This window comes from Dasypus novemcinctus, chromosome 20 (genome assembly GCF_030445035.2).
Source record: "Dasypus novemcinctus isolate mDasNov1 chromosome 20, mDasNov1.1.hap2, whole genome shotgun sequence".
Classification (NCBI taxonomy): domain Eukaryota; kingdom Metazoa; phylum Chordata; class Mammalia; order Cingulata; family Dasypodidae; genus Dasypus; species Dasypus novemcinctus.
Window position 1 is genome coordinate 24,616,086 of NC_080692.1, and position 22,606 is coordinate 24,638,691.

Genomic DNA, 22,606 nt, shown 5'->3' on the forward strand with positions numbered 1-22,606 from the left:
ACCTGGGAGAAGATGAGCACACGGTGCCCACCCTCCTTCAGGTTCTTGAGCATCTTCTGCAATAGTAGTAATTTCCCAGATGCTCTGATTAGGGCACTGCCATCATACATGCCATTGGGCATCTTAGGGGCTTCCTAAGGAAAGAAGCAAAGAAAAAAAAAATACTTAAAGCAAGCCCAAATGGAGCAATTCCAAGCCAGGGAGGAACAAAAGGTGGCACAACATACCATTGCAGCCACGGGGAAGAGATAGGGGTGGTTGCAGCACTTCTTAAGATCCATCACCACATTTAGCAAGGAGACTTGGTTCCCACCACCTCGAGCATTGAGTGCCTCAAAATTTCGAGTGAGGATGTACTTGTAATATTTCCTACATGGGCAAATTAGAAAGGTAGGTCAGATTCAAGAGCCAGCAAATGACTAATAATCCAGTCCCTAGGTCTGGGGTGTTCTTTCTAACATTTCCCACTTTGGGGCTGAAAGAACCTAACAAGCGGCTCAGGCCTAAAAATAGTTTACCCCCTACCACCATCATCATCACCATTATCACCACCTCCCCCCCCCACCACTGTTCACCATCATTACCATCACTGTCGTTCTAAATATGGTAATGCAGAACTAGTAAGAATTTAACCAAAATGGAACTTTGTGCTCCATATCCCTAGCATCAGGTTTCTTTAGGCCTTGCTTCCCCCTATCACCAGATGCCTTAAAGCCTAGTGCAGGTAGGAATAAGAAGCACTTTGCAGACGGACAAATGTCTAACTGTGCTGCAAAATTGCACCAGTGCTTCTGTCCCTTTAGACTCACTTCTGCATAGGGCTCAGCTCCACACGCACAATAAGCTCTGTCTTGGATGGCATATTCTTGAACACATCAGCTTTGAGCCGTCGCAACATGTGAGGCCCCAGCATGTCATGTAGTTTTTTAATCTGGTCCTCCTTGGCAATGTCAGCAAACTCCTCCAGGAAGCCTTCCAAATTGCTTCAGAGAGAGAAAAGAGAAGATTGTTGGAAAGGGAGAAAGGAAGAAAGGGAAGTGATATAGGAAATGGGCAAAAGGAGAAATTAGAAGAAGCGAAATTACAGCAGATTATGGATAAATACACACTTACTGGAACCTCTCAGGAGTGAGAAAATTGAGCAGATGAAACAACTCTTCCAGATTGTTTTGTAACGGAGTCCCAGTTAGCAACAGCTTGTGCTGGAGTGAATAGCCATTCAAGACCCGGAAGAACTGGCAAAGCAAATAGACAGAGGTAAAATGCAATGAAAAAGCAGAGCTCTGGTACATCTCTGCACAACTCCAAGTTGTTTCACTGCCAAATGAATACTAAGGCCCACCCACCTCCACTCACTGCCCTGGGCACCAAGGGCTATTACGAATCAGGAAGACAGGTAGAGACCATTTTCCCTTCCCCTCTTCTCCAAGAAGATTTTCCCTTAACAAGTGAAGGGTGCTAAGAAAATAAACTGGAGAATACAGACCGACCTTTCTCCCCACCTCACCTTAGACTGATTGTTCTTGAGCCGATGGGCTTCATCCACAATGAGGCAGGCCCAGTCAATAGAACCCAAGATAGCCATGTCAATGGTGATCAACTCATAGGATGTCAGCAGCACATGGAATTTCACAGATGCCTCTTTCTACAAATGAAGGCATCCTGGTCACTATTGTCCAATCCCTCAGGAGTACGCAAACCCAGGGGACTTTTGGGGCTTCTCTCCCTCCCAGCTGTCATTCTTTGGCCTCACCCAGGGACCTGGTCACAAGGAAGCAAACCAAGCCCCCAGTTGGAACTCCTCCCCTAGGGTGGTCTCCCTGCCACTGAGCTACCTTCATGCGGGAGGCCTTCTTGCCACCACGAATGGCGTTGTCTTCAAAGGAGAACTCATTCTCCCGGATGATGGCACGGCTATCCTTGTCGCCCACGTAGGTCACGACATACATATCTGGAGCCCACATTTCAAACTCCCGCTCCCAGTTGATGATGGTAGAAAGAGGGGCGCTCACTAGGAAGGGGCCTTTGGAATGACCCTTTGAGGAGGAAGAGAAAAAGCAGAGTAAGGACCGAGCTCCCATCGTACTACAACTCCACCCTCTGCCTCTGCCTGCTGTTTTAAGAGCTAAGACAAGGAGTGGCATGTGCACTGCTGCTTCTACCCTCCCGCTTTATCTATGAAAACGCCCTGTCCACTCCTTTCTACCAAGTCATGGCCTATCTTTACAGGGACCTTAAAATGTAACCCCCTCCATTAAGTCTTTCCATACAAATGTGACCCAAAATTCTGGTTACCTCAAAACATATGTGTTCCCTCAGAGCTGGGGCTCTAGGTACCCACCACTAATTGTCCCCATGGCTCCACTCCCTCTAATTCTTTGTGTATGTGTCTGTCTTTTTATCACTCAACAGTGTTCTTCTCAAGGTCAGTGACTTTTCTTCTCTTCCTTTTTCTCTCTCCTCAGAATGCAAGACTATAATAAACACAAAACACCCGCAGAAGAAACTAACAGCCCCAGCTTTCCTTACCTCTTTGTAGAGAGAATAAAGAAAGACGGCTGTCTGCACAGTCTTCCCCAGGCCCATCTCATCAGCCAAGATGGTGTCAGTGCCCTGGGCCCAGGAGAAACGCAGCCAGTTCAAGCCCTCCATCTGATAGGGGTGCAGGGTTCCACCTGTGGCATCCAGGTACTCGGGCTGTCGTTCATACTTCACTGTTGGCTGAAGGATGAAATAGAGACGTCAAGAGCTGGCAAGGAATTCCCTTCTTTCCGTAACATAGCAGCTGCCTCCTTCTCACAGATCCTCACTAGATCCTCCTTGACAGGGCTTTTTCTGGGGAAAAAGATCTTCATGGGTTACTGTAACTTTATAAGGAAGCAAGGCAACTGACCTATCAGGCAGCAGCATATCTTGGCCCTATATATCTCTGAGGAAAAATGCAACATAGACTGCCTGCCAATACAGTAATTCTGCTAGTCAGGATCTACCAGGTAAATATCATCATAATCCCTTTGAGACTCATCTTTTTAACCTTAACCCTTCTCACATTATATTAAGCCAGGGGAACTGAGTCATAAATTAAGGGCCAAAAGACCCAGGGGTTCCAGTAAAAGGCTTCATGAAAGCCTAGCCACCCATCCTCTCCCCTAGACAAAACTTTCTCGATTATATAGATCACCACATCGTACGTTTTTATTCTTCTGAGAATGAAAAGAGAAAATAAACCCAGTATGTTCTCCTGCTTACAGAAATATAGAGAAGTAAGAAAGCAGACTTCATGAAGCATTCTCACCTATAAAGTTATTATTTGGATACCATTACTTTCAGCGCCATCATTAGACTAGAGCAGAAAAATAGATTTTCCTAACCACCAACTAGTACCTCCCCTCTTCTGCCCCAACTCACGTCAACGGTTGGTGTTTCAGGAGGTCTCTCCAGCTTCCTCAGCTTTACCTTCTTGAGTTTCTTGCCTGGCCGTCCTTCCTCACCCCTCATTAACTCCCTAAAGAGGAAAGAAAGCAAAGGGCTGTCTAGGGTCTTTCCCAAATAAGGAGGAAATCTACCCTCACCCAAAGTCACTCACCTGTGATTCCAATAGCTCTGCTTGAACAGGTCATAGTCCTGTATCTCCACATCCTCACTTTCCCAAGATGCCTGATCATAGGGTAAGTCACGCCATTTGATCAAGTAGTGAACATGGCCCTTCTTGTCCACACTGCAAGGTTAAGGAGAAAAAACTCTGAGAGCCAGAAGGGTCCTACATCAGCCTTACTCTCTCAAGAACTTGCAATAATATATGCTCCAAACCAGGCCTCTAGGTGTGTCCTGGACCCCACATGGATCCAGATTCTCTAGTACACCAGTCTTTGAACCAAATATTATCTCTACTCTATATTCACCTAAGGTTCAACGCCACATTTCAGTCCCTTAATAATAGCATGTTGAGTGCCTTCCAAGTGCAAGTCACTGGTGATGCCCACTTTCCCAATTCCTCTGGCAGGTGTCTCCCAGTGGATATGCTGCCTGCCTCCAGTGTGCTCTACTCCACTGGTACCTGTGGTTGAGAATTCGGTGTATCATCATCCACTCAGGTTTTATCCCATAGCGATAGAAGCGTTCCTCCATTTCTGCAAATTTAGGATCCTTGTTCTTTCGCTTTCGGCTCTTCTCTTCATCACCACCAAAGTCCCCAGAAGGTGGTTCATCCATGTCATTCTTCCGCTGATAGTTCCGGAACATCACCTGACAGTGCAGCTCCAGCTGCAAGCGGAAAGGGGAAATAAGCCACCGAGGAACTGTGGTCACTCCGACCCACACTGCTGCTTCCTTGCTCCCCCCCCACTGTGGCTCCCGCGTGTCTAGCTGCTCTCAGGCTTACCTGCAGTTCAGATACCCAGGAGCAGTGCCAGTAAGACATGCCTTGCCATTTCACAAAGAACTGCCGCTCTGGTCGCCCCTCCAAGGGCTTGGGGGAGGGAGTATTGGGATCAGCATCCGGAGGCCGAGGCACTGGTGTGGGAGATGGAGGCTGACCCCACTTCCAGATTAAGATCTTCTGAACCTTGCCCTTAAGAGCTGGGCACTGAGAGAAAAAGAGATGGCCCAATACCAAATCATTACAGTGGGAAGGAGATGGTACAACCCACAGCATCTACTGTGGATTATAAAACCCCATTTCAAGTAAGATTTAATCGCAGGACCCTTCTAAGGAGAGAATAATTGAATCCCCACTACATTTCTGGTCTTCACCGAGGATCTGTCTGATACTACCTCTCCTATCCACTTAGGAGAACCAAGAGTGAATTCAACAATGACCCAGAGCCAGCACAGGAAACCCACAGACCCAGAGACCAAATTCTCGAATAACCTAAAAGTACTAAATGGCCCTATTAAACCGCTTTAAGCTACCAAGACTCTGAGACAGGGTGTCAAGACAGGGAAGGAGACAGCATTTCCTGGGCTAGAACACTGCTCCATCCCTCTTAGGAGAGCTGGCAAAACATCGGTTCTGCATTGGCAGTCAGGCCTACATTTCCCCAGGACACAGGTATCCTAGGATAACTTGAAGAAGGAAAATGTAGTCTCAGGGTTACAAGGTCTACAGTTCTCCAATGCCCTCTCCTGCACCTCAGTCAAATGATGGCTACATATAAAAGTTGTCTCTAATAATGATTAAAGTGATGAATGCACAACTATGTGATTACATCAGACACCATAGATTGTATTAAGTTAGTGCAAAAGTAACTGCAGTTTCAGACCATAAATTTTAAATTATTATAACTAGGCTCAAACATATCTTTATTAATCAAAATAGGAACCATTACAAGCAACAAGCAATAAGTTTGTGTATCCCTGCAGCATAAAGATCTATGCTTCAGGATTCAACAAATTCTTGGAAAGTATTTTCTGCATCCTTCTAGTTGTAGAAGTTTTCCCTGCAGGAAGTTGTCAAGATGCTTGAAGAAGTGGTAGTCGGTTGGCAAGAGGTCAGGTGAATATAGCAGATGAGGCAAAACTTCATAGCCCAATTCATTTAACTTCTGAAGCACTGGTTGAGCGACATGCAGTCAGGCGTTGTCATGGAAAAGAATTGGATGCTTTCTGTCGACCAATGCCAGCTGCAGGCATTGCAGTTTTCGGTGCATCTCATTGATTTGCTGAGCCTACGTCTCAGATGTAATGGTTTCACCAGGATTCAGAAAGCTGTAGTGGATCAGACCGGCAGCAGACCACCAAACAGTGACCATGAGCTTTTTTTGGTGCAAGTTTGGCTTTGGGAAGTGCTTCGGAGCTTCTTCTCGGAGCAATCACTGAGCTGGTCATTGCTGGTGACAATCCACTTTTCGTCACACATCACAATCCAATCAAGAAACTGTTCATAGTTGTTGCATAGAATGAGAGACGACGATACTTCAAAATGACGATTTTTTTTATTTTCAGTCAGCTCATGAGGCACCCACTTATCGAGCTTTTTCACCTTTCCAACTTGCTTCAAATGCCGAATGACTAGAATGGTTGATGTTGAGCTCTTCAGCAACTTCTCATGTAGTTGTAAGAGGATCAGCTTCGGTGATTGCTCTCAATTCGTCATTGTCAATTTCCAATGGCCAGCCACTACGCTCCTCATCTTCAAGGCTCTCCTCTCCTTTGCAAAACTTCTTGAACCACCACCGCACCGAACATTCATTAGCAGTTCCTGGGCCAAATGCATTGTTGATGTAAATTGTCTCCACTGCTTTACGACCCATTTTGAACTCAAGTAAGAAAATTGCTCGAATTTGCTTTTTGTCTAACATCATTTCCATAGTCTAAAATACATATAAAATAAACAGCAAGTAATAAGTCATTAGCAAAAAAAAATCAAGCAAGAAATGCAATTAAAATGATGTATAACTTAACCACATTTATTTAGGAATATATTCCAATATCAAACAGCAAATTTCAACAATGCAAAAACCGCAATTACTTTGCACCAACCTAATACACTTTGGATAAACTGTATCCTTTTTAATATGTATCAGTAAAATCGATTTGTCAAAAAAAAAAAAAAAAAGTGGTAAACCTTTCTGCTGGGCACTGCATGTCCCACATCTCCCACTCTGCCTGAGGTCAGGCACTCACCGTACAGCGGGGACACAGCCATTCACCGTTGGGTATTTCTGGGAGCGGGGGGTTCAGGCAGTGGATATGGTAGGAGGAAGGGCAGGTGTCACAGCACAGCAGCTCCCCACCATCCTTGCAGACCCGGCAGAATTCCATGTGGTGGTCATCCTCCTCTTCAGGGTCCCCCCCAACCTCTTCCAGGATTTCCTCACCCTCAGAATTATCCTCTTTAGCCTCCCACTGGATGCCCTCCTTCTCCTGCAGTAAAGAAGCACACATTCAGATTATTTCTGCCCCCCACCCAAAACCAAACCCACAGAAGGCTTCCCAAACCTCCACCATTTCTACTTCCTCCCAGTCCCAAGAGAGCGCCATCATCCCGCCCTTCCTTGCAGGAGTTTCCAGGGGCCGCACTGGCCAGGTACTCACACAGTGTGGACAGCTCCACTTGCCCTCGGGGGCCTTCTCCATGTCAGGGTCCAGGCAGACCATGTGGTAAGCTCGGGGACAGGTATCGCACAGGATGATCTCGCCACCTTGCTGGCACACCTCGCAATAGTCCTGGTGGTCTGTCTCATAACCATCCACAGCAGTCACCTCCTCCTCGCCTGGGCAAGGAAGAGGGAGAGCCCAGTTATTAGAACAAACCTCCCTCCCCCCACCCACTTAAAAATGAACCCACCCCATCTCCTTAGGGAGATTCTTCCCCAGTCATTCCCCACCTCATCCCATCACACAGAGATACAAAAAAGACACACACCTTTCTTTTTCTTTTTAGTGGTTCGGAGTTTCTTGCGGCTGCGGCTACTACGGCTGGTGGAGCCATCAGAAACAGAATAGCTGTTGATACTGGCATCGTCAAAGTCAGATTCCACATCTAAGTCATCATCCTCACTCTGGCAGAATGAAAAGAATTAAGGTTAGACATCCAAGCCAAGGGAAGTAAAGAGTGGTAGGGAGGGAAGCACTTTCTCACTGAGGATACTAGGATCCCAGGAAGGACTGTTACATGGAGACTATTCACACCTGATTCTATTCTGTGGGCAACTTTCCCCATTCTTAGCACCTACTATGAAGGAGAGATGCTGCCTTTAGGTAACTTCCTTCCTGTTTAATATGGAACCCTATCCAAAAGGGATGGGCTGGACTCTCACCGAGGATCTTTTACGCTTAGAACCAAAACCTCCCAGCTTGATTTTCAGAGGAGCTACTTTCTTGGGTTTAGGCTTCTTGGCATCAGGTACACGAGGGCTGCCCTTGGGCTTCCTCCGGGCATTGGGACCTAAAATCAGGACAGAGAAAGTAAGATGACACAATGCAAAGAGGCATCACAGGACAGAAGAGAAAAATAAAATCTTCTCTACCGAAGCTGTTGTGCTCTGGTCAGCTTTCCAAATTTCCCTCCTAAATCCAATCCAAGACTCATTCCTCCCTCCACTCTTCTACATTAGGGCTGACAGAACAGCATTCCCGAGCTTTCTCTGCCTTGGACATCCTAAGCCCACACTAGCCATCTTTCCCACTGTGCCCCATTTCACCTTTGCCCTCCTTGGTCTTGGCTTTGCGGATAGGCACCTCCACGGGGGGAGGTGGTGGGGCAACTTCAGTGGCAGTCACCATGCTCTCCACCACAGCCACTGCCGCCGCTGCTGCCGCTGCCACTGAGGCCCCAGAACTGCCTTTGAAGGGGTTGTTGGTACTGAACTCCCGCCACTTAGCGCCCAAAACCATCATCATTTTGGAAACAGCAATCTTGGGGTTTTTGGCAGCAATGAGGGGTCTGGTGGGGAGAAATGGAAAAGAACAGAGAAGAGGGAGAAGTTTAAGAGTAAAAGAGAAAAGAAGCAAGAAGAGATTATATCTCCTCCCCTTGCCCCCAAAGACCTCCTGTTTACCGGACAAACTGGCTGAAGGCCTTGTAGTTGGTAAGAGTGCGATAATCCTCCTCTGAGAACACATGGTCAATGTCTTCCATGCCCCAATCTTCCAGGAGCTGAGCGGATGATTTAGGCTCCTGCAGAGAGAAAAAAATCAAAGATCTGCCACCCAGTCCCCAACACTGGCGAAAAGGATTTTTGCTAAAACTAAGGCTTGCCGAGATGAGGGAAAGAGAACCACGAGGAAATCATTAGAAAGAGTTGGAGACCAAGTGTTCTGAGGGGCAGGAGAGTGTCTGGGTGTCTGGGAAACAGAAAGGAGCGCAGTTAACAGAAGAGAAGATGGAGGTCCAGGTACCTTTGAATCATCATCATCGTCATCCTCCTCCTCCTCTTCTTTCCGCTTGGATTTGCTCTTCTTTTCTTTCTTAGGACCAAGCTTCTTCTTCTTCTTCTTGCCAGGGGTATAGTCGCTGCCCTCACTGTCTGAACGCAGAGCCACCTCTTCCTCCTCCTCCACAAACTCTGGCCCCTCCCCAGAGCTGTCCCCCAGCTGCCGGCATAAGAGCATACGCTGGAGCAGGGAAAGGGGGGAGAGGGAGACAGACACACATGCTACACACATGCTGACCTCAGGACAGTTCTGGGGCTCATCCCCAGGACCTGGCCCACCACTCCAGAGGACGAAACAAATGCCCCCAGCCCTTTGCCCTTTCTCAGAGTTCCTCCCTTCTTCCTCTCATTCCCCATAACAGTCACCCACTCACCTCCTTTTTTTGGCGCTTGCTCTTAGGGATTTTAGGGTCCCGAGGTTTCTTAGGCTTCTTTTTCTTCTTGAGCTTTGGAGTCTCTGCTTCTGACAAATCCTCTTCTGGGTCCTCGTCGTTTTCTACATATATTCAGAGAAGAGAGGTAAGCAAGGAAAAGACCAACAGCGAGAGGTTAGGGCCTAATCTGGAGGCCTTATACTTTATTCCCCCACCTCTTGTCCCAGATTCCACTTAAGAGAACTGCTATACTCTCCACAGAAGGAAGCTGATACCCAGGACAAAAAAAAAACAGACAAAGAGAGAGCTGTATATACCCGAAATAGGGCGGCCAGGCCAGAACCAAGCCCACCTCGGGCAGCTGTCCAGACCCCGGCCTCCTCTCCCCCATCCCTAACAGCAGTCCTCTACAAGTTCACCAGTGCAGCTGAAGCAAGCTGCTCGGAGCTAACCAAATAAAAGAAATGGGCCTAGGCCTCTGAGGATCCTGCACTGTAACTGGCCACCAAACATCCTAAAAACAAGGGAGAGAGAATGAAAGGGCCTACCTAGAAAGCAGAAGCTCTAGAATACCCTCCTCCACCCCACATTCCCAGAACAATACCAGTTCTAAGGGTCCCACCAGAAACCAAACCTTTCACCAACCCCTTTGGGTCATCACTGCTCAAAACCACCAGAACCTCCAGGGCCCAGGTTCAGATGCCAGCCCAATCTCAAGCCTACTCCCAAACAGAATTTCCTTTCCCCCATCTCCAGCCCTGCTGTTTCTTCCCCAGCTTCTCCTGGGTCAGTAGCCTCTTCTCCCCAGGGGCCCAAATCAGCCCAGCTGTCACCATGACCCCCCCTCCCCAATCTGGCTCCACCTCCTCCCCTGGCTGGGAGTACACACAAAGCCTGGGGTAATAGTGAGAGCTCCTGGGCAGGGATAGGTGAGAAGGGGCAGAGAGGGGGGAGGGAAGGCCAGAAGGCAGCTTCCTTTGTAACAGACATTCACACCAGCACACCAGCTCCCTCCTCCCTCTTCTCTCTCCCTCTTCCCAAGCCACCCCCGCCCAAGGGGGAGGGGGGTGTGGAGAAGGGAGTGGAGAGAAGGAGGGAGTGCCTCACCCACTGAGGAGAGGGAAAATGGCTTCTGACCGCAGAAGCCAGCCCAGGGCACCCAGCTGCCAACATAGGACAGACAGGAAGTGGCAGGGGAGGGGGTAGGGTGGAGAGAGGTAGTTGGGGAAAGACTGCCCTCATAGAAGACTTCCCAAATTATTACCTGGCCCCAGGTCCAAATGCCACCCATCTCTATCACCTGTTCTGGGATGACACAGTTCTCAAGAGGCCATGTCCTAGGCATGGAAATTATGACGAAGGCAGAAAGGGCAATACTGAATGTGACAGGGGCTGGGCCACTCCCTCAATCATAATTATTTTTTGAATCTCAGAGCGAAGATTTAACAAAGGCTCACCAGAACTATGGTCAGAACATAAAAATTTCTCCCCAAATGTGATACCTAAAAGATTTAGCTCAAGGAGTGGGAGCCCCCAAGAAATATCTGAAACTCAGCTCCCTCATCACCAGCTCCACCACACACACACACACACACACACACACACACACAGAGTCCAGGCCACAAGATCATGAACCACCTCTTACAGAGTAGAGGGAATCACCTATCCAACCTGTGGGATTTAGGTCCATGCCAAGGAAAAAACAGCAGCATCTAGAAAGTGGCAGACAACAACATGCTTCCTTCAATCATGCCCAAACATGCTCTGGGCTCCTGCCCCCCAGAACCAGCCCTAAGATGTTTCTGGCTCTGTCTTTCCTAAACTAGATAGAGACTAGGGAACATGAGGCATGAGGCTGGACAAACTGCCATCAGCCTCCCCCCAACTCAGCCCAGGATCAGGCCAGACACAAGAAAGCCCCTCCAGGGAGCAGATGGAGCTCAAGTGGTTGAGTGCCTGCTCCCCATGTACAAGACTGCAGGTTTGATCCTCCTCTACCCTCCTTAAAAAAACAAAAAAAACAAAACAAAAAAAAACCCTCCCATTCCATTGGGAATGGAACACCAGCCTGGATCTCACCACAAGGAAACATTTTCTTAAGGGCTTCTCCCCAGCAACCCTCATGTCAGCCCCTGAATCAGCTACCTCTTGGTCCTTCTTCACCAACTCCATAAAAGCTATAATAAGAAACAAGGGCAAACCCATGGTGGCAAAAGGGGACGTACTTCCATCCAGCGCCGACCCCCAAACTTGTCAAGGACACAATGTGCTGATGTGGCAAGTGGCAAACTGGCTGAAATACCGAGGAAGATTTGGGAAAGGGGCAGGAATGGGGCGTGGCAAGTGGAAAAACTGGGTCATACTACAGCTTGGGGCAGAGTTCACCCTGTAGAGCTCCCAGTCATCACTGGGCAGCTCCACACCAAGGGGCCAACGGGAAAGTCAAGAAGTGGAAGCATCAGTGGTTCAAGAGCATTATCAATTCTCATGCCCCTCACAGAAAGGACAAGATCTCCTATGACCACCACAACCGCCCCACTTCCACCCCTTGGGCAATGGTAGAGAAAGCTGCCACCCTACCCTATAGAGTGATGAGACTCAAACCTTAAGTTTTCTCTTCCAACAGCTGAAGACTCAATCACATGAAAAGAGAACACCATGACTGATCTCTCTCCCCAGTGGCCTCAAATTGAGGCAAAGACTCCCAACTTAGAAAATGCCAAATGTGGAAGCACGTCTCCCAGGTTACCTCAACTTCCGGCTGGAGTTTAGACGGAAGGCAGAAGTGAAAGACATTCGATGGAAAACATAAACAGGACCAGCAGCCTCCAGAAGGAGGAGAAAAATATAAGCAGAAAGGATAAAGAAATGGCAAGTAGAAAAAACAAGCCAGAAAAAAAGTCAAGGGAACAGTAAGTTACTTGGCTAGGGGTTCCAAAGAAGGAAAGACAAGAGAGATACCTGCCTAGAAGTATGACATTACTCATCTGAGGACAGACAAGGGCTACCCCAATCAGGCAGGGAGGTTATAACCATACAAGTTTGGCCAGTCCTAGGAGCCACCCCAAAACACAGATAACACAACCCACAGCACACCTACACAAACACTGCACACCCCCATCCCAACCACCCAAACCTCAGGCTACCCGCACAGTGGCAGAAGGCTCCAGGAAAAGAGCCAGGATTTTGTCCACTCACCAGGGGAGGTGGGGTACCCAGGGAGTCACCTCCCTTCTTTTGCCCCTCCTACTTTGCCTTTCAGGCTATTACATCCTCCCCTAGCCCCAATTTCTCCACCCAAAACATTCCAGCAATCTGCTGGCGATCTCCAGGCTGAGGAGCGCTATTCAAACTTCACACAGTTGAAAAGAGTACAGAAAACCGGTAGCTCATCAGCAGCTAAAAAAATCATCAGATAGAGAGTAACCAGCACGCCCTCTTTCCTTTCACAGGATCCTGCTAGCACAGATGCCTGGAGGTCTCAAACAGAACTCAACACACACACCCCACCCCATCCAACAGCCTCCAGGGGTCCACACATGTAATCTCGCCCGGCAGCCGGGAGCGCTCCCTCAACGAGGAACTGCACTCCTCGAGCCCTGGGCAGCAAGCAGGCATCGCAGTCCCGGGTGCCCGGGAGGCACATGGCTCCCCCCCTCACCCAAGAGCTCTGCAGAAGGGAACCTCTCCCTTCCGATGCCCTCCACCTCACACTCCGCGCGGAGAGACTAGAAACTCAACCCTGCCTCCCCCGGAGTCGACACGGAGGACCCAAATGCCTCCTTCCTGCCCGGGGCCCTCGGGGATGAGGTTACCTGGGTGGGGTGGGGGCAGGCTGTTGTTCAAAAGTGCATCCATGTCGTCGTCCTCACTGCCCGCCGAGCAGGGGGACGGGGAGCCCAGGCCCGACGCCATCCCCTTCCGCTCCCGGCCAGGGAATTGGCCCAGCTGCTCCTGCCTGCGGCCTGGGGCCCTCGACACTGGCCCGAGTCACTGTGCGGGGGAGGGGGGAAAGAGAGAGACAGTCAGTGACGCGCACTGTCCCCCTCCCCCACCCCACCCGCTCTTTCCGCCCACCCCCTCCAGCAGCCCCCCCACCCCAGCACCCGAACCACTCAGGCTGAACTTAGTTCCACGCTCCTCCTCGGGGGCAGCCCGGAAGCCGGCTCCCCAGCCCGAGCCCCCAGAAGAGCGGGCGCGACGCCCCCGAGGGCAGGCTGGTGCAGGCGTGCGGAGGGGAGCAGCGGGCTGGACCGAGCAGGGTGTGACCGGGTGGGCGCAGGGCGTGGGGGCGGCCGGGCGGCCGCGCGCGGGGGCGCCGGGGGAGGCGGCCAGCGGCGAGGCGCTCGGGGACACAAGGTCACTTGGGGGTGGGGGGGGCGCCTTCCTGCGCCCGGGGAGGGGCCAGTCCCCAGACAGGGCAGCTCTCCAAAGGCTGTCCTCTGGGACAACTCAGGTTCTCCTCAGGAGCCGCGGGGACGAGGGGGCGTGGAGGCTCGGGCGCTCCGGGGGGCTGGAGGCAGGGACCTCGGGGCGAGGGAGCCCCCAGCGGGCAGGGGGCCGGGCCACGTGTCCCGGGGGGCAGGTGAGCGCAGGGCGAGGGGGCGGGCGCCGGCATTGTGGCGGACCGGGCCCGGGGCGGGGGGCGCGGGAGCGGGGCGCGGGCGGCTGCGGCGGGGGGCGGCTGGCGCCTGCAGGGGAGGAGAGAGAAGGGTCGGCTCCCCCGGACAGGGGGCGGCCCGCGGGGCTGGGGGCGCCTGAGGAAGGGCCGCGTGAAGGGACGACCCTCGGGGCTGGCCGGGCTGCCAGGGGCGTCCCTCTGAGAGCCCCGCGCTCTCCTCACCCCGGAGCCGCCGCAGGTCGCGTAGGGTCCGGCCCGGTGTCACTCCCGCTCCGGCTCCTCCTCGCCGCGGCCGAAGGGGGGAAAATGGCTCCGGCTCCGGCGTCGCCTCTTAAAGGGCCCGAGACACCGGCCGGGAAATCCCACCGCACAGGCCCCGCCCCCCCACGGACAGCCCATAATAACCTCAACCAACTCCAACCCCCCCTCCACTACCGCCACCCTCCTCCCTAGGTCTCCCGGGCAACCCCCGCCCCCTCGTCGCTCAGGCAACCATTGGCCACGCCCCTTCGAGCGCGCGCGCGCGTGTCACCCGGGCAACCGCCCACCCCTCGGCCATCCCATAATACACACGGACGGACGGACACCCACCCACCGCGCCCCCGACCCCCAGACATATCACACACACACTCCATACACATATATGCCAGAGCTGCTGACATCCCATAATATTGCAGACCATTTGCAACTAACCCTCTCCCCTCCTCAGACATCCCATAATAGCCATCCTTCTGCCAACTTCTTCACTCTTCGCCCTAATACTGACATCCCATAATAATCGTCACCTCTCCCTCCCCGTGGCCATCCCATAATAAGCACCCTCCCAGCACTCCAGCCTCACATCCCATAATACTCATCCCCATCCCCCACAGACATCCCATAATAACCACTCTTCATCCACCCCCAGTTTGATATCCCATAATAGTCAGAAACTCACCCCCCCTTCGCACACTACAACAACGGACACTGGGCCTCCTCCCACACACATCCCGTAATAATCAGTCTCCCACTTTCTATACTGACATCCCATAATAACCAACCCCCTGGCGCTGCCCTCAGTCCCTGCGGGCTAGGGGCTAGATCCTCTCAACACCATCCCCAGCCTTCACGCTCTCACACTGGCTCCACAGCTCATAAATAACCACACCTCCCCTGTCAAAGTTGTATCCCTGATGATCTGCCACCCGGCCGCTGGACATGGGTCACCCTTTGCCCTAACACTGGGAAGATTTTACTCCCCCACCCACACCATGATATCTCATAATAATTGCAAGGAGCCCTGGGCCAACCAGACATACCATAATACTCCCAGCACCACCCAGCATCACCTCCCAAAATGCTTCATCTCCACCCCACTACCCCTCTGCCCCACAGCCAGGCCCTCATAATATTCAGGTTCATACCTCCTGCATCTCCTGAGGCTGGGGTTCTGTTCTAACACCTAGAGCAGGTAAGGTGAGGCAGGCTACCCACACTGCCCTGTCCCCTCCCTCATTTGTACACACTTCCAAGCCCTTTCTGGGCCAAAGCAGGACCCTGGCATGAGTCCTCTTAATGTCTAGGACCCTATCTTCTCTCATTCTATAATTTCCAGACCATGACACTCAAGTGCTGAAAGCATATAAGGCCCCACTCAACCCCACCAAATCCAGGTATATTCCAGATGCTCTCACCTCCAGCCCTTAAGTTTTGAGTAAGACCAACAACATACCATGCTGGCCAAATGAATTGTTACATCAAGTTTAATTAACTACATGAAGCCCCATAATAATTACGAATTCCCATCCAAAGACTATTTTCAACATTCCAGCAGTCTTCTCTCCACCCCACTGCCCAGTGCAGGAACCATTCTCCACCCACCCCTAGGCCATTCCATGGATGGACATCCCATCACTGCGAACTGAGGACCCTTCCACATACACACCAGGAACTAGGACTTGCTCTCCTTCTCCTTACTAGTCACTACTGCTTGTGCTCATTCAATAGATAGTGACAGAGCAAAGAGCTAGGCACCCTAGAGAATGCAAAGACCATGGATGCCTCCCTTCAAGAGGTATAAACAACCAACCAAACTGTGACACAAGACAGAAATGGCTGGTATCAAGGAAGAACTACTGAGTGTCATTTCCCAATTTCCTATTAAAGAGTAAAACAAATCCCAACTGGTCTCGGGACAGATCATGTCCTGGTAGAGGTTCCTGGTGGTCCTTCTAGAGGCAGGAAGGTATTCAAAAGGGTTGTGATATAGATGAATGGCCAAGATAATCTCCTATCCATTTCTTACATGCTAAGGGATTTTGACCGAAAGCAATGCTCATTCATTCGGCATTCCTGATACTGAAATCCTATGATATCATCATGTGCTTTCTTCATGACTCATCAATACTATCAATACCCTTGTTCTTGAACACGAAATCCTGCTTACCCACAAAGTCCCATATTTTTCAACCGCTTTCGCATTTTATATTCTGAAGTTTCATAATATCTCCAAATGCCCCCATCCCCATCTCATTGAGGCCCCCATTCTCTACCTGAAAAATACTTGCCATACTCACTAACAGCCCAGAATTCCTTCCTCACTCAATTATACCACAGAGTAGCCTCCCAACATATGCCATCCTCTTCTCTAACTGCCCCTTCCCTCAAGCCACCCTGGGGACCCAGTCCTAGAAAGTCGAAAGACACCAACCTAAAACCCTTTGCCCTCAGAGACTCTGAGCTTATATTATGAACCTGCCACTTTCCTAAGCCTCAGGGATCCAGGACCTAAGAATCAATGTCCCAGCACCACTGCCTTGCTGTACCCCCACTCCTCCAAGCCAGAGATAATGTCTTCTATGCTCCCACATGCTTTTTTCACACAGGTCATAACCTATGCAGGTTGAAGAGAAGCTGTAAGTCCTCCTAGGAGGGGCTTTTCCTGACCAAAAGTGAGCGGGATGACCCTCACTCTCTCTCCACATTGCCCTTCTCTACTCACTTCTCCAGAGAAAGGGCCAGACCAGATGACTTTCCCCTCCTCTGGGAAACCAAAGGACTGGGAGAACCGACAAGGAAAAATGAGTTGAGGAGAGGCGAGAGCTTGTTTCTGGAATTTACAATCCCTCTCCTTCCAAGCAGAGCACCAGTTGCTGCAGCTAGGTCTTCCCACCAGCTCCTGCCTGACTTTCTATAACCACCAGCATTCCACATTTACTTCTCTTCTCACCTCAGGACTGGAGTTTTCAACATCAAAGACCTCAAGTCTTGGCAGCGGCACCCACTGCCACCTTTGTAGTTCATATATTATTTTGCCAATAGTCACTCCAACTCCAACTCTCTGGACCGCCCTGTTGCCGCACTCATCGTGCGTGGCAGCCATTTCTCCCACTCTGCAAGGCTGCCTATGGTCTTCCTCATTAAATTCTCAGCATCAAGATTGATCCCCACTCATTTGGCCAAATTGTTCCCCCTGCTTACCTTGAACCCTGAGAAGAAATCTTGTGCTCCTCACTGGGGGGAAAAAGGGGTAGCTCTTTTAAGAGAGGCCATTATATAAGCATACCACTCTTCCAGAAGTTTCTCCTTCACATTTAAAGCTTCCAGCTACCTCTTTTGCCCTCCTCTATCCCCATTTCTCTAGGGGACGCTAGCCTGCTGTACCTGAGCCTTAGATTCCCTTCTGTAATATCTCCATCTACCCCATACCCTTTTCCACACACATATACATACACACCACACTGCAACAGTGATTCACAATATAAACCAGTAAGAGTTTTAGAGGTGGGTGCTCAGCCTCTTGCCTGGTCCCATTTTTCACCTGTGCTTTCCCTGTCCTACCTCTGCAGGTCCTTCCCACTTATTCCCCTGCTTCCCTTACTTCGCATCTCCCCAAAACCACCACAAGGAGAAAGTTAAAATCACTGTCTCTCCGCTTGTGTTCCAGGGAAGGCTAGGATGTGTTGCTTTTGTGGTCTTCATGCCTCTGCCTTCTCTCTTCTCATCCCTTCCCTGGCCCCATGCTACCCTCCCAGATAAATGATAAATAAACCACCAGCCTGATTGGCCCACAGAGACCAAGGGTGGGATAATCTCCTGATTAATGCACCCAGGGGGACAGCCTCTCTAGCCGGTTACCTTAGAGCTCTGTTTGCATCCCATGGTGCAGAAGAGCCTAGAATAACACTCCGAGTGGGTCGTCCGTGAAGTTCTCAGCATAAGCTTTAGATTTCCTCTCCCTACACCTCTGGTCAGCATGAGACCGAGAAACTCTGCTCACCAGAGACTTAGGGGGCCACAGTGTTGTGCTCCTTCAAGAAAGGGAGTTTGGAAAGATAACTGAGGAATAAAAGCCACAGGGACAATATGCTCGGATGGCAAGACAGGATGAAGTCGTGTGGGGCTGGGGAGTGGCAAGCTAGGTTCTTATCCTTGGGGAGCCATCCCAGTCTCTGTTCTTTGGGTCTGACTGCCCTGCGCTGTGGCAAAACACCCCATGTCAAGTCCCCATCTGAGCTATGTTCCCAAGTCTCAAACCCGGGAAGAAAAGGGGGGTGGGTACTTGGGACTGAGGTCACCAGGTGTCCTCTGGCGTGCCACATGGCCAGAACCCAGGAATCACTGCAGGCCCTGGACTCAAACCTGTTGGCCACAAGCTGGGTAAGGACCCAGGTGTCCAGGGTTCAGATTCAGCCACCTTAAGCGCCTGCCCCAGGGGCCCCTTCACACAGCTGTCACCAAAGAAACTTCTCCAGCCAGTTACTCCTGCCAGGCCTCAGGTCTGCCTCCAGGGCTCACCCCACCCTCCCCTGCTCCTTCCCTCCCTCTTCCTTCCTTTCCTTCCCCCTCCCCCACCCCAAGCTTCACCTACCCAGGGCAGCCCCACCCAGCGGTGAGGGGCACATCCCATAATAATCCTTCTTCTTGCTAGGCCCCCCCCACCAAAAAAAAGAGAGAGGCGGCCATCCCATAATAGCCACCCACAGGAGACATTCCGCGGTGACCGCCCCCTCCCTGCAGAGCTGCCGGGAGCAGCCATCCCATAATAGCTGGCCGCCTGTTTTACTGGTTACGGCTGTGGAGGGAGCTGGAGAGGAAATGGAGGGGAGGGGGAGGGGAGGGGAATCAAGGGCCCCCCCTTTGTGGAAGGGAGGGAGGAGAGTGGCACGAAGGGACAGGGGGCAAAGGGGATGCTGTGCAGGTGGGAGGTCCTGTCCCCTGGCCACCACAACCGTGCTTTGGGGCATTCGGCCCAATCCCCAGAGGCCGCCTTTCCCCCTCAGCACCCTAGAGGTGGTAAGAGTTAGGGGCGATGCCCAGGATGGGTTGAAGCGCCCAAAGCCCGTGAATGTGAGTGAAGATGGATTTCAGGTGCTCCTCTTGGGCCGTCTGAGAGGAGGCTGACCTTAGAGAGGACTGTGGTAGGAGAGCAAGGGGTGGGGGGGTTGGAGAAGAGCTCCTTGGGCCCTCCCCATTCTGTACCACCATCCCATAATAATCCCCCCGGCCCCACTCCCCCTCCCACACACGACATCCCATAATATCTTCTGGAGCAGCAGTCCCCGCAGTAGGTACAAAGAGCTATCCCATAATAAGCTCCCCACCCCCACTCGCCACCCCCCCAACTTGCCCCCCCCTCGGTCACATGCAGCCGGTGCCATCCCCCGCTGCTCCCCCCTCTGGCCACCGAAGGCCTTGCCAGCCCATAATACTCTTGCCTCTGGTCGCAGGAGGCCTCCAGCCCATAATACTCCCTTCCACCACCACCCCCCCTTCCCGCCCCGCACCCCTTCCTCCCGCCTCCAGTTGGAGCCGGGCCTCACCAGCCCATAATATTCCCCAGTCTCCTAAGGCTGTTCCAGCCCATAATACTCTCCCTGTCTCCTAAGGCCTCTCCATCCCATAATACTGCCAGACGCCTGACCTGTGGGCCAAACCCCAGCCCGTTCCACACATCCAGGCTGTGTCAGCGCTGCCGGTCCCTCCCGCCGGCCTCCTTCGGCTCGTTCCCTCCCGGGCTTTCTCCCGCCCTCCGGCCCTGGGCCCCTCTGCCAGCCCCACCCTGTGCCTGCCCGGCCCTTCTTCCCCTCCAGCCGCCTCCTGGCCCTTTCTCCCCGGCCTGGTTCTCCTTCCTGTGCCCCCTCTCCTCTCCCTATTATGCACTTTTCCACCTACTCCTCAGGCTCTGTGGGAAGGACATCAGCCTAGTGAGGAAGGAGTGTCCCCAGAGGGCCACCGCCCCAGCGCTGCCCCTGAGCAACTGTCCGCTTGACCTCGCAGGGTGGAAGCTTGCCCAGCCTGCCCTGTTCACCCCATCCCCCTGGCCCAGCTCCGAGTGCCAGCAGAGCTTTGTCTTGGGTGAGGATTCACCTGGAGCCCCTGCTGCCTTCCAGACACGCTCCCCTTGGGCATCACAAACAAGACTTTACCAACGGCACCCCCTCCCATACTCCCGGTTGGAAAAAGAGCTCCCGTTGATGGCGTGCCCCTCAGGTGCCTTGCCAAGTTGATCTCCTTGACCTTCACAGTATCCCAGTGAGTAGATGTCATGATCACAGTTTCACAGAGGAGAACACAGAGGCTCAGAGACATTAAGCGATTTGCTGAAAGTCACATTGCCAAGAAGTGACAGAGCTGAAATTAGTACCTAGGTTGGTTTGACTCCAAAGGTCTGCGAGTCTTTGGGGTTCCCCAAACCCTGTGTGAGAACTTCCCTTTTCAGTGCTTCAGTGCTTCTCTGAAAAAAGAGCATGGTGAGAATCACCCCAGCCTGTCTGTCTTCAGGGCCTCCAGAAAATGGAGAAGGGGGCCCTGGTATGAGATGAACCTCCCCTCCCCATTTCTTCTATGAAACCCCAGGTAGCAGCCAGCAGGGATTTCCCTCAAGATGGTTCAGGGCTAAGAGGGAGACACCTCTGCTCTCCCTTAGAAGCCTTCTCCTCTGCCCAGGGTCTCCTAAAGTTTTTTCAAGAACAAATGATTGTCACTCTTCCCCCCACCACTCTCAAAAGGTGGAAGGACCACCCCCTACAGAGGTGATGGCCTTTGAGGAAATGAAGAACCAAGGGCAGGGAAACGGATGTGGCTCAACCAACTGGGCTCCCGTCTACCATATAGGAGGTCCAGGATTCAATGCCCCGGGCCTCCTGGAGAGGGCAAGCTGGCCCATGTGGCAAGCTGGCCCACGCAGAGTGCTGGCCCATGTGGGAATGAGGCCCCGCGCAGGAGAGCTGCCCTGCATGGGAATGCCACCTTGTGTGGGAAAGCCGCCCGGTGCAGGAGTGCCGGCCCACGCAGAGAGCTGGTGCAGCAAGATGACCCAACAAGAGACACAGAGGAGAGAAAATAGAAGACGTAGCAGAACAGGGAGCTGAGGTGGCGCAAGAGAGTAATCACCTCTCTCCCACTTGGAAAGTCCCAGGATCGGTTCCTGGAGCCACCTAATGAGATGGACACAGAGGGCAGACCACGCAGGGAACGGGGGGAGAAATGAAATTAATAAAACAAATCTTTAAAAAAAAAAAAGAACCAAGGGCAGGTCCCCTCATCAGCCTAGTTGGTGGACTATCACGAGTGCTGCCTTGTAAATTTGGCAAAATGTTGAATTTGGTGGATCTGGGTATCTCAGGGGATAGGGGTATTTTGAAGCTCTCTGTTTGGAGTTTGAATTATTTTTTAAAGTGTTTCAAAATAAGAGTGTTTAAAAATCGCTGCCTTGGAGAGGTTGGGTACATTCCAGGTTAGGGGTAGGGGACATGGTCAAACCAAACACCTGAGGGACTGAGCCGTCCTGCCCCGTGTGCCACTGGCAAGCTGCTCCTGAGCGAGCCCAGGTGTCAGCCCTCGCACAGCCACGCTGTGTTCAGCACAGGGCGAGGGAAGGGGCAGCTGTGCTACAGGGTAAGTGGATTACGAGCCTGAAAGAAGACCCAAGGGGGGGGGCAGAGATGATGCAGCAGGTGCCTTGTGGAGAAAGGGGGAGGGAGAGAGAGACGGTTGAGAGAGGTGCCTTCCTGAGGAGGAAGGGGAGGAACGGAAGCTAGGGGCAGCAGGTGAGGGAGACAGAGCTGGGAGCAGGAAGGTGGAAGTACCTGGGGAGAGTGATATCATGCAAAGACTAGGAGTTGGGGAGTCCTAAAAGTACTGTGCTACTTCCTAGTTGGTGTGACCCCAAGACCTCAGCTTCTCTAGGATACTACATCTGTAAAATGGGGATAATAATCATACCTAACTCAGAGGGTTTTTATCATAAGTAAGATAGTGCACTGTAAGCACTAAATTGAAATCCTGGCATAAAGAGTATTGAAAAATCTGTTAATGCTCCTCTGCCTCGAGCTAAGATTTTCTCTTTCTTTGGGTTCTCCAGGACCTCCACTTGGGTCGCTCCAGGGCACACGGGAGGGCTCTGGATTTCCCACGTCCTGCACCTGCCATCCTGTCCAATCTGTATTTGGGGAAACCTGTGAAAATGGCACCAACCACAGGTTTTCTTAAACCAGCACAGCCCATTATTTTCCAGATTCTGCTCATTTCTCCTTTGTAAAAAACCTCTCCATTTATTCCTGCCTCTCAGTTCTAGTGATGGGAACCCTTTGGATACAGGGAATGTGCGGAACTGTCCCACCAGAGCTTGAACATCAGAGATTTCACACTGCAGACAACCCATTCCCATCTGCTGCCACAGGCTCACGCTTCTCCCGGACTGTTGTAGTAGCTCCCTGACCAGAATCTCTGCCCCTTTGACTCTCCCACCTCAT

At 51.7% G+C, this 22,606-nt stretch overlaps 1 protein-coding gene across 22 annotated transcripts in view; it reads right to left on the minus strand.

Moving 5' to 3' along the window:
* The window catches only part of CHD4 (chromodomain helicase DNA binding protein 4), a 30,739-nt gene extending 16,095 nt beyond the window's left edge, over positions 1 to 14,644 (minus strand). For 4 of the 22 annotated variants that reach the window (XM_058282669.2, XM_058282668.2, XM_058282667.2 and 1 more), the window contains exons 1-21: positions 14,094 to 14,331; positions 13,066 to 13,243; positions 9,251 to 9,372; positions 8,842 to 9,057; positions 8,502 to 8,620; positions 8,145 to 8,386; positions 7,761 to 7,888; positions 7,367 to 7,502; positions 7,036 to 7,175; positions 6,625 to 6,864; positions 4,382 to 4,585; positions 4,058 to 4,263; positions 3,587 to 3,718; positions 3,409 to 3,505; positions 2,530 to 2,721; positions 1,836 to 2,036; positions 1,508 to 1,645; positions 1,114 to 1,235; positions 810 to 983; positions 228 to 369; positions 3 to 134 (exon numbers count right to left, since the gene is read on the minus strand). In XM_058282669.2, the coding sequence (XP_058138652.1) occupies positions 3 to 134; positions 228 to 369; positions 810 to 983; positions 1,114 to 1,235; positions 1,508 to 1,645; positions 1,836 to 2,036; positions 2,530 to 2,721; positions 3,409 to 3,505; positions 3,587 to 3,718; positions 4,058 to 4,263; positions 4,382 to 4,585; positions 6,625 to 6,864; positions 7,036 to 7,175; positions 7,367 to 7,502; positions 7,761 to 7,888; positions 8,145 to 8,386; positions 8,502 to 8,620; positions 8,842 to 9,057; positions 9,251 to 9,372; positions 13,066 to 13,165 (3,183 nt within the window). In that variant the 5' untranslated portion in view covers positions 13,166 to 13,243; positions 14,094 to 14,331. Of the gene's footprint in view, positions 1 to 2; positions 135 to 227; positions 370 to 809; positions 984 to 1,113; positions 1,236 to 1,507; positions 1,646 to 1,835; positions 2,037 to 2,529; positions 2,722 to 3,408; positions 3,506 to 3,586; positions 3,719 to 4,057; positions 4,264 to 4,381; positions 4,586 to 6,624; positions 6,865 to 7,035; positions 7,215 to 7,366; positions 7,503 to 7,760; positions 7,889 to 8,144; positions 8,387 to 8,501; positions 8,621 to 8,841; positions 9,058 to 9,250; positions 9,373 to 13,065; positions 13,244 to 13,376; positions 13,716 to 14,093 lie in introns of those variants that run through there. The other 18 variants (XM_058282655.2, XM_058282653.2, XM_058282662.2 and 15 more) reach the window with 12 other exon arrangements.
* Between the last annotated feature and the right edge of the window lie 7,962 nt (positions 14,645 to 22,606).